Genomic DNA, 9,613 nt, shown 5'->3' on the forward strand with positions numbered 1-9,613 from the left:
GTCCAACAAGGTTTATCCGGATAAGGAGTGAATCGCACTTAAATGTAAAAAACGTAGCGTTTTACCCCCGGCGACATTAAAACCAGATTTTGAGATTTCTACTGAACATTGCTCGACCAAGAGCATGCCACGGCATACGGGGCGGCGGAAGGTGTCGTCGCAAGCGTCCGTAGAAGAGGATGCAGCCATCTCGAGCGAGATATTGCCAGTGGACTATGAAGCAATGTTGGAAGCGATGGCAACGATGGTCGTTCAACTCGACTTGCAGGGCGTCGTCACCTACATGAATCGTCGCGCGCAATGTTTGCTTGAGTGCGATGCGACCTCTGGGCTCGGTACACCTTTCGTCGAGACATTCGTCCAGCCTGCCGGTAGAAAATCTGCTGCCGGTGGCGACGTCGAGACCGACGGCAATGACGCGTCGGTGTCGTTTGTGACACTGGTGGACTTCGTTTCGATGGCAAACAAGCACATCCAGAACGTGGTGTGCACCGCCGAACCCGCTGTGTTTCAATGCTCCTTGCAGACGTACGGATCGCCCTCGAGCGTGCTGGATGTGTTGATCAGCGCATCTCCACGTTTAAACTCGACCCGAGACGTCGTGGGATGCATCATCGTCGGCACGGACGTGTCCTCGCTGCAGGACAAGGTACCTTCCACCAGCAAGAGCGAGCACGTGTACGCGCGCATTTTGGAGCGGGCGAACGCACCAATCTTTGGGGTAGACCACATCGGCCGCATCAACATTTGGAATAAAAAGACGGCGGAGATCACACAATACGCTGCCGACGAAGTCATGGGGAAGCACTTGGTCGACACGTTTATCGCCCCGGCATATCGCGGCCCTGTACGTCGGCACTCGCCGCATTGCGCGCGCGCTCACATGGTGTAGGTTGGCGCCGTCTTGACGCAGGCGTTGAACGGAATCGAAACAGCCAACTTTGAGTTTCCGCTCGACACCAAGCACGGCGGGCGGCAGCTCGAGATCCTGCTCAATGCTACGTCTCGTTACGATGAAGTCGGCAACATTGTCGGCGTCGTCGGTATTGGCCAGGACATTACAGATCGTGTGGCGCAGGAGCAGGTTCGTGCATATCCACGCCGAGCGTGTAAACGGGTGTGGATGGCCAGGAGTACTCGCGATTGATCGACAAGGCCAACGCTCCGATTTTCGGCGTCGATTCCAATTGCTGTGTCAACATTTGGAATCGAAAAGTGGCTGAGATCACTCAATACACGATGGATGAAGTCGTGGGCGAGAATTTGGTCGAAAAGTTTATCAGCGAGGAGTTTCGCCAGGGGGTACGTGCGACAACTGCATGAACAAACGACCGGCGGGTTGCTCGTGATAATGTGCTCGGCCACCGTGATTTGACCTTTGGCGTGTAGGTGCGCGACGTGTTGAGTATGGCGCTGCGGGGCGACGAGACGGCCGACTTTGAGGTCCCCCTCGTGACCAAGACGGGACGAAAGGTCAATATTTCGCTCAACGCGACGGCGCGATTCGACCAGATGGGGCATATCATTGGGGTGGTCGGCATCGGCCAAGACATTACCGACCGCATCGCGCAGGAGCAGGTGCGTACATGCCCAACGTCGTGAGAACGACGGGCACCCAACGATTCAACGGGTCGGGTGCATAGGAATACACGCGGTTGATCGACACGGCGAACGCGCCGATCTTTGGAGTGGACCAGAATGGCCTGGTCAACATTTGGAACAAAAAGGCGGCGGAAATCACGCAATACACGCAGCAAGACGTGATGGGGAAAAATCTCGTGGAGAAGTTTATCACGGAAGACTACCGCAAAGCTGTCGGGTACGTCGTCGATGCCGTCGGAGCGGCCGACGGATGACTTTTGTAGGTATGTCTTGTCGCGGGCGTTGCAAGGAACAGAGACCGCCAACTTTGAGTTTCCGTTGATCACCAAGACGGGCCGCCGCGTGGAAATTCTGCTGAATGCGACGCCGCGGTACAACGAACTCGTACGTGGATACCCATGACCGTCGCATGGCGGGTTGGCTTGTCGACGCATAAAGGTCGGTGTAAATGATCGCGCGACTCAATTCGATGTGCAGGGCAAAGTGATGGGAATGGTCGGGATCGGCCAAGACATCACGGACCGCATTGCGCAGGAGCAAGAGTACTCCCGCCTGATCGACAAGGCGAACGCGCCAATTTTTGGAGTCGACGCCGACCTGCGCGTGAACATTTGGAACAAAAAGGCGGCTGAGATCACGCAGTTTACGATCGAAGAAGCGATCGGAGAAAATTTGGTGGATACGTTCATCAGCGAAGAGTACCGGTCCGCCGTGTCGGAAGTATTTGCGAAGGCAATGACGGGGACGGAGACGGCAAATTTTGAGTTTCCACTCATCACCAAGAGCGAACGACGAGTCGAAATCTTACTCAATGCGACGCCGCGGTACAACGAACTGGGGGTCGTCATTGGAGTGGTCGGCATCGGCCAGGACATCACGGATAGAATTGCTCAGGAGCAGGTACCCACGTGTAGTTGTACAAATGGCTGAACGAGGCCAAGGCTTGCCGCCGACCACGTGGCTGCATCCCCGCTGACGTCGCTCTTTTGTTGAGCAGGAATACTCGCGATTGATTGATACGGCTAACGCACCGATATTTGGCGTCGACTCCAACATGTGCGTCAACATTTGGAACAAAAAGGCGGCGCAGATCACGCATTACTCGATCTCTGAGGTTCGTGGACTTGGCCATCCCGCGACTTGACATGTTATGTCGACAGGTCATGGGCGAGAACTTGGTCGAGACGTTCATCTCACCAGAGTACCGTCCGGGAGTCGCGGACGTGCTGTCGAAAGCGCTGAATGGGATTCAAACGGCCAATTTTGAGTTTCCGCTAATCACGCGGCCTGGCACGCGGATTGAAATTCTCCTGAATGCAACCCCTCGCAATGATTTGCACGGTAAAATGACTTGCGCTCGTTTCTATCGCCCGAACGACCGTCCTGCGCCATCCGTGGGCAGTAGTTGGCTGGAGGGTGGTGCATAGTTTACGGCAGCGTGGCGCGATCTCCAAACTCGTCCACGAGAGCTTACGATGTTGTTTTCGACTAGGCAACATCGTGGGCGTTGTGGGCATCGGCCAAGACATCACGGATCGCATCTCGCAAGAGCACGAGTACTTTCGGCTGATCGATTCGGCGAACGCGCCGATCTTTGGTGTCGACACGAACGGAAACATCAACGAGTGGAACCAAAAGATTGAGTTTATCACGGGGTACCAAAAGGACGCTGTGTTTGGGATGGGCCTCGACACGTTTATCATTCCCGAGAGTCGGTCGCAAGTCAAGCAGCTGCTCAACCAGGCGCTTATCGGGATCGACGTTGGCGAAATGGAGCTCCCCATGATCACGAAGAAGGGATGCTTTCTCCTCCTCCTCGTCAACGCGTCGTCGAAAAAGGACATTCACGGCAACATCCGGGGCGTCATTGGCGTCGGGCAAGACTACACGGCGCGCAAGCAGATGGAAGCGGCAAAAGTCAATTTTCTCGCGTCCTTTAGCCACGAATTGAGGTGCGTCGTCATTGTCGCGACTGTTGAACTCACATGATGAGCAGGACGCCTCTGAACGGCGTGCTGGGAATGCTCGAGCTCCTCAAAGAGCAAAAGCTTGGCAAAGTCCCTGAACGATACGTCCACATGGCGTACGTATCAGGGTCTCTCCTCCTCAACTTGATCAACGACATCTTGGACTTGTCCAAGATCGAAGCCGGCCACTTGGAAATTCAGTCGGCGCCATTCCACATTGGAGACCTCTTGGACTACACGATCGAGATCTTCAAATTCAAAGCGCACGAACGCGGGTTGAAGCTGTCCGTCGTGCTCGCGCCCAGCGTCCCTGAAGTGGTAAAGTCTCGACCCGTCGACGCTCGTGGGCCGAACCGCGCATTGGTGTAGGTGATTGGGGACGTGGTTCGATTGCGTCAAATTCTCCTCAACTTGCTCTCGAACGCGATGAAGTTCACGTTGAAGGGCACGATCACGATCAAGTGCAGCGTCGCGCCGTCAAACCCGGACCAGCCGCCGCATCACAAGCGACTTCTGTTTCAAGTCATCGACACAGGCGTGGGTAAGGACGCAGGCGCGACGAACGAGGGTTTATGTGCCGTGTCTTGGACCATGTAGGGATGGATGCCGAGGAAAAGTCTCGGCTCTTTTCGCTCTTTACCAAGCTCGAGCGCACGCGCAAGAACAACCCGACGGGGTCTGGGCTCGGCCTTGCCATTTGCAAACAGCTCGTCGAGCTCATGGACGGCCAAATCGACGTCGATTCCGAGTTGGGCATCGGGTCGGTCTTTTTCTTCTCTGTCGCGGTCCGCGTCATTCCAGAGGAGCTTTTGCCCAAGCTCGCGCCACAGCTTGAACCCAAGCAGAGCAGTAGCTTGGGCGGCGGGTTCTCCCCCAGCGCGCGGGACGTTATGGAGTCGGCGGTGCCGAAGCAGGCGCGGATTTTGGTCGTTGAAGACAACGATTTCAACTGGGAAGTCGTCAAGTGTTTCCTCCAAGGCGACGACCACTACTTGCAGTGGGAAATCAACGGCCGCGACGCAGTCGACGCATACAAGGCGCACCACGATTCTTTTGATATGATCTTCATGGATTGCGAGATGCCTGTCATGGACGGGTACTCTGCCACCCAAGCGATTCGCCAGTTTGAAATCGGTGCGTGGGGTCCATCCTAGGGGCTTCTTGGCCACGACGTCGTGAAAGACGCTCTAACGACTTCGTAGAGAACGGCTTGCCGCGTATTCCGATCTTGGGGCTCACGGCGTATGCAATGTGTGGCGACAGGGAAAAGTGCGTGGACGCAGGCATGGACGAATTCATCGTCAAACCGATTTCCAAGTCGGGGCTGCTCAAAGCCATTGCGCACTGGATGCGCAAGCGGTAAGGCGCTTCGCACATGCCTCGCGTGATGACGTTCATGCTTAGGTACATTCCAAACTTAAACTTGGCCGAGTCGAGTCTCCTCCTCGATGGGTACCCTGACCTAGTCACGTCATCGCCGCGGTCGTCCGTGGAGACAGTGCCCGATCTACCGCCGCCGCTGCAGCAAGACTACTTTACCAACTCGTCGCGAAAACTCAACACAAACCTCGTGCACGCCTCCAACCACACGCAAAACCTCGACTTGACTCGGGCCATCTCGGACCTCGAACTCGAGGACCCCATGATGATCGGCCGACACCGCGTCATGCCAGCGTACGAAACGACGACCCTTGGTGACACCACGTCCAACTCGGGTGGAAAGCCGTGCAACCAGTCCATGTTTAGCCTCGGCATGTCGTCGTCGACCTCCAACCTGCGGTCGTCTATGAGCAGTCGATCTCCAATTCAAGACAGCACGAGCCCAATGTCCAAGACGTACCACACGTTCGAGCAGCAGAAGTATGCGTCGGCGGCTGCCGCGGCGGGTGGACCCGACAGCTTGGCTAAACGGCGGCACACGTCCAACAGGTAAGCGTATCTCTGGCGCATGCGATGACGTGTTTGTAGTTTGCCGGACGTGACCAAACTCATGCGCCCGCTGGCGCAAATAGTCGCCGACGAAGGTGTAGATTGGCAGCAACCACAGCATTCCCGATCGGACAAAGAGTCGCATATGAACGTCCACGCAATGCGCCAACAAGGCCAGGGACCGCCGTCGGCTTTGTCGCCTGCGGTGCCCCCCGTGCTGGCCAACTCGAACACGTCGTCCGTGCTCGACATTGAAATTCCCGAAGGCGACCCCGTCGACTACTCGACGGGGGTATCCCAGTGCGGCGGGAACGAAGATTTGTTCTTGAAGCTCCTGGAAATGTACTACGACGGGCTCGACGCGTCGGTCCACAAGCTCGAGAAAGCGTATTTTAACCAAGACGTGCCTGCCGTTCGGCGGGAGTCGCATTCCCTCAAAGGCAGCTCGGCATACGTGGCAGCGATGCGGGTGAGCAAGGCGGCGTTCCGCGTCCAAGTTGCCGCAGACATGATGCTGGGCAAAGAGGCAGCCACACCCGACCCGGCCACGTATGAAGCGTCCTACCGCCTTCTTGTCCACGAACTCAAGGCCTTGAAAGGGTACTTGCGTCGCAACTTTCAGTTTGCCCGACCTGCGATGCCAACGACCCGAGGGGCCAGCGAGACGACGCCCAAGGGGACCGGCCCGTGTCAAGTCATGTAGTCATCCATCCATGCATGAGAATGCGTACTTGAGTCCCGCTGTAAAACACATCCATATAAAATCACGTGCACTTGGAATTGGGGTGCGTGGGGGCTCCGCGGGGTCGCGACCTCTCCTGGCTTGCGGGAGATCTGCTTGCCCGAATTTTTGGAGAATTGCATGAGGCGCTTGATCTTTGGCGCATGTCGCGAGGGCACAGCTCGACCGTCCGCCACTTCGCTCGGGTGAGACGTTGTTTCGATGAGCCTCGAGCGAGGGTGTCCATGGCGATATAATTCACGTCAATTGGCGATGTATTTGACCGGATTAGAGCTGCTCGTACCCCCGACGGTACGAGTAAAACCGCACAAAGGTCGCGAGGCAGAGACCACCAACGACGACGCATGTGCTGACGATGCCCATCGTCCAGTTGACCTCGATCGCCTTTTGAACTTCGGGGTGGCCGGTCTTGCGTGCGCATTCTGCGTTGAGACATGCGCCCCACGCGCTCTTGGCAGCAGAGTAGAGACTTTCGTTGGCTTGGAGGAGCACCTCGTGGACGACGCGACCGTGCCATTCTGTCGGGGTAACAAATCCGAGCAAGTGGGCGATTGTCGGGGCTGTGTCTTCAATCGAGATGGCGCTTTTGAGTTCGCGGCTTCCTTCGATGATATCTGCGCCAACCGTGAAAAACGACAGCGGTGAGTTCATGCGGGACGAGGTAGCGGGGGACGTGCCAACTTGCCTTGTCCGTACACCACCCATTGCGTCTCGAAATTCGACTTGGCCTTGCCACCATGATGCGTCCCATCTTCGTTCCGTCCGTGGTCAGATACGACGACGAACACGGTCGAGTTTGAGAGCCCAGCCGCCTTGACCGCATTCAGCACGCGGCCGATGTTGGTGTCGACAGCAGTGATGGCAAATTGACCGCCATCGTCAAAGCAGCTCGACTCTGTCGCGCACGTGTCTGCTTCGTCGTAGTGGAGCACAAGAAGCTGCGGCATCGAAGTTGGCGTGATGAGCGTCAACGCTTCATCTGTCAAGAGTTGCGATGCATTGGTTGTCCCTTCGCAATCCGAGCCTACAGCAGTTGTAAGTTGCAACGTGTGAAGGGCGACGAACGTCAGCGTGAAGAGGGGGGGTCTCGTGCCACGCCGCACGCATCCCGTTGACTTTATCGTGCAGGCATTTCAAAGAATATTCAACGCGCCTTGGACGTACTGTCGATGAAGCGCCGCGTGTCGATGGGTACGGTCTCATTCGGCAAAATCGCGTCAAAATTGGTCCATTCGTAGAACAACGCTGTCACAAAGTCGGGCTGCTGCTGCTTCGTGACGGTGAACAAGTCGGGGTACACGACGCAATCGTCTAGGTATGGCGGTGTATAGTTGACATCATCTTCCTCTCTCGTGCAATACGTCCATCCATTCGAAGTTACGCCGTGAAACATGACCCCCGCGCCGTAAAAGATGGACGCCCAGTTGGGCAAACTCACGGCGGGCTTGTTGTTTCGCGCCTTGTCTGTGTACACACCGTGGTTGCGCATATATTCCAAGTACGGCGCGCTGCCATTTGCCAGGGCTTGGTGCAAGCACCGTACGTCGAGACCGTCCAGTCTGTCACATTATCCGTTCAACAAACGCCTCGATGGGAGACACACCAATCGACATACCCGAAGAGCACGACATGCTGTGCACTACCAAATCCACGAAGGTCGCGCACAGACCCAAGTGCGCTGTGGCTGGCCAGCGCCGCGAGCGTCGCCAGCGCCTTCATTCGTTGGACCGCCATCACAATTCTTTCGCAAAAGATACGAGTTTGAAAGGCCGGCATTCGGATACTCGCCATGGTATCCGGTAGCAATACGGATAATTGAACCCGGATCTCAATTATCCGGATACCGTGAGTTTGGCACACAAAGGTGAAGAGAAGCGATGACGGCAATGACGCCGTCGTTAGCGCAGATGCGGGCGCTTTTTGAGAAACAGGAGCGGCTCAGCATGGAGAGTGCACTGCAAATTATCCATGCATCCCATGACGTGATGGACAGGGAGCCCAACGTGCTCTACTTGGACGCACCTGTTGTCGGTGGGACAGGCCATCTCCTCACGCTCTGATTGCGTGCAAGTCGATATACTCACGACATGGTGGGGTTTGTAGTGTTTGGAGACATCCACGGCCAGTTCTTTGACCTGATGAAGCTCCTTGACAAGTGCGACTTCTTCCAGCCGTCCTTCGGCGACTCTGGTGCTCGTCGATAGCATCCAGAGTGTTCGTGACAGGTCCATGGCACTGTAGGCAATACTCTGTTGTTCTTGGGCGACTACGTCGACCGCGGCGCGTTCTCGTGCGAAGTCATGCTCTTTCTTCTCTGCATGAAGACGCACGTACGGCCATGCCTCCTCCGTCCACATGTGCCGTGATGCACATGCTGTGTAGTACCCGTCGCGTGTGTACTTGCTTCGTGGCAACCACGAATGCGAAGCCATCTCGTCGTTCTACGGGTTTCGCATGGAATGCAAGGCAAAGTACGGTCTGTCTGTGTACTACCATTTCACTCAATGTTTCCACGCGCTGCCGTTGGCAGCAGTCGTGACGGCGTCGTCGGATGGCCACCGAGTGTTTTGTGTCCATGCGGGTCTGTCGCCGTCGCTGAAAACTCTCGCCGACATCGACGCGATCGAACGACGGCAGGAGCCCACAACTAGCGGTCCACTCTGCGATCTATTGTGGAGCGACCCTGTCCCCGAGTATGAGGACTCGACCAGCGACACGGACAGCACCGTCAACGGTGTGTTTTGCAATATTCCCGTTGCCGTGCCTCGACCTTCAAACTAGTTGAAGTTCCTAACGTCGATTCCTTTCTCATGTGTAGATCTGGGAGATGCACACGAAGCAACGAACGACGACGACATGGTCGCGGTAGCTCGCTCCACACCACCCGCTCCATCTGAACAATCCAACGTCATGTTGGGCGCGCCGCCAGAAACGACACCGCTGCTCGAACATCGTGAGTCCATCACACCGACGACGGTGAAATGGATGCCCAATGCGGTATGGCATCCCATGTTTACGCACATCGTGGCCAAAAGCACACATGCGTGGCACTCGTGGGCGGCAGCGATGCGTCTTCGAGTGCATCTTGTGGCCAACGCCCCGATCCTGTGTGTGTGTTGTAGGTACGAGGGTGCTCTTTCTATTACAGCTGCACGGCTGTGTACGACTTTCTCACGGCCAACGACTTGATGTGCATGGTCCGCGCGCACGAGCTCCAAGACGAAGGGTACTTGTTTCACTTCTCGTCGCCCGCGTATGCTCCGTTGGACACTCGTTCAGACAGGGACTTTCCCCCTGTCATCACCATTTTCTCGGCGGCCAACTACTGTGACACGTACCACAACCTGGTGAGGGTTGTCATGGTTGTCGTGCG

At 56.3% G+C, this 9,613-nt stretch overlaps 3 protein-coding genes across 4 annotated transcripts; 2 read left to right on the plus strand and 1 right to left on the minus strand.

The window, feature by feature from the left end:
• Positions 1 to 98: 98 nt before the first annotated feature.
• H310_07616 lies at positions 99 to 6,278 on the plus strand. 2 transcript variants are annotated; one of them, XM_008873027.1, is made up of 16 exons: positions 99 to 847; positions 893 to 1,084; positions 1,132 to 1,302; positions 1,390 to 1,578; positions 1,644 to 1,819; positions 1,866 to 1,986; positions 2,080 to 2,502; positions 2,597 to 2,716; positions 2,763 to 2,943; positions 3,095 to 3,554; positions 3,599 to 3,887; positions 3,939 to 4,110; positions 4,167 to 4,703; positions 4,772 to 4,928; positions 4,974 to 5,498; positions 5,538 to 6,278. In XM_008873027.1, the coding sequence occupies exons 1-16, from the start codon at positions 125 to 127 to the stop codon at positions 6,199 to 6,201; spliced, it is 5,100 nt and encodes a 1,699-aa protein (XP_008871249.1). In that variant the 5' UTR covers positions 99 to 124; the 3' UTR covers positions 6,202 to 6,278. The 2 variants fall into 2 exon arrangements, with proteins under 2 accessions (XP_008871249.1, XP_008871250.1); XM_008873028.1 differs by having other exon boundaries at positions 4,167 to 4,928.
• Positions 6,279 to 6,476: 198 nt separating this feature from the next.
• Positions 6,477 to 7,992, minus strand: H310_07617 (hypothetical protein). Its single transcript, XM_008873029.1, has 4 exons — positions 7,856 to 7,992; positions 7,405 to 7,799; positions 6,926 to 7,264; positions 6,477 to 6,854 (listed from the first exon to the last, which is right to left on the minus strand). Exons 1-4 carry the CDS (start codon positions 7,972 to 7,974, stop codon positions 6,508 to 6,510), a joined length of 1,200 nt encoding a protein of 399 aa, XP_008871251.1. The 5' UTR covers positions 7,975 to 7,992; the 3' UTR covers positions 6,477 to 6,507.
• A 125-nt stretch (positions 7,993 to 8,117) lies between these two features.
• H310_07618 (hypothetical protein) lies at positions 8,118 to 9,571 on the plus strand (the record flags this gene model as incomplete). Its single annotated transcript, XM_008873030.1, has 7 exons — positions 8,118 to 8,271; positions 8,344 to 8,430; positions 8,482 to 8,570; positions 8,623 to 8,974; positions 9,059 to 9,237; positions 9,363 to 9,493; positions 9,520 to 9,571. The coding sequence occupies 7 exons, from the start codon at positions 8,118 to 8,120 to the stop codon at positions 9,569 to 9,571; spliced, it is 1,044 nt and encodes a 347-aa protein (XP_008871252.1).
• Between the last annotated feature and the right edge of the window lie 42 nt (positions 9,572 to 9,613).

Source organism: Aphanomyces invadans, assembly GCF_000520115.1.
Source record: "Aphanomyces invadans strain NJM9701 unplaced genomic scaffold supercont1.14, whole genome shotgun sequence".
Taxonomy (NCBI): Eukaryota; Oomycota; class Saprolegniomycetes; order Saprolegniales; family Verrucalvaceae; genus Aphanomyces; species Aphanomyces invadans.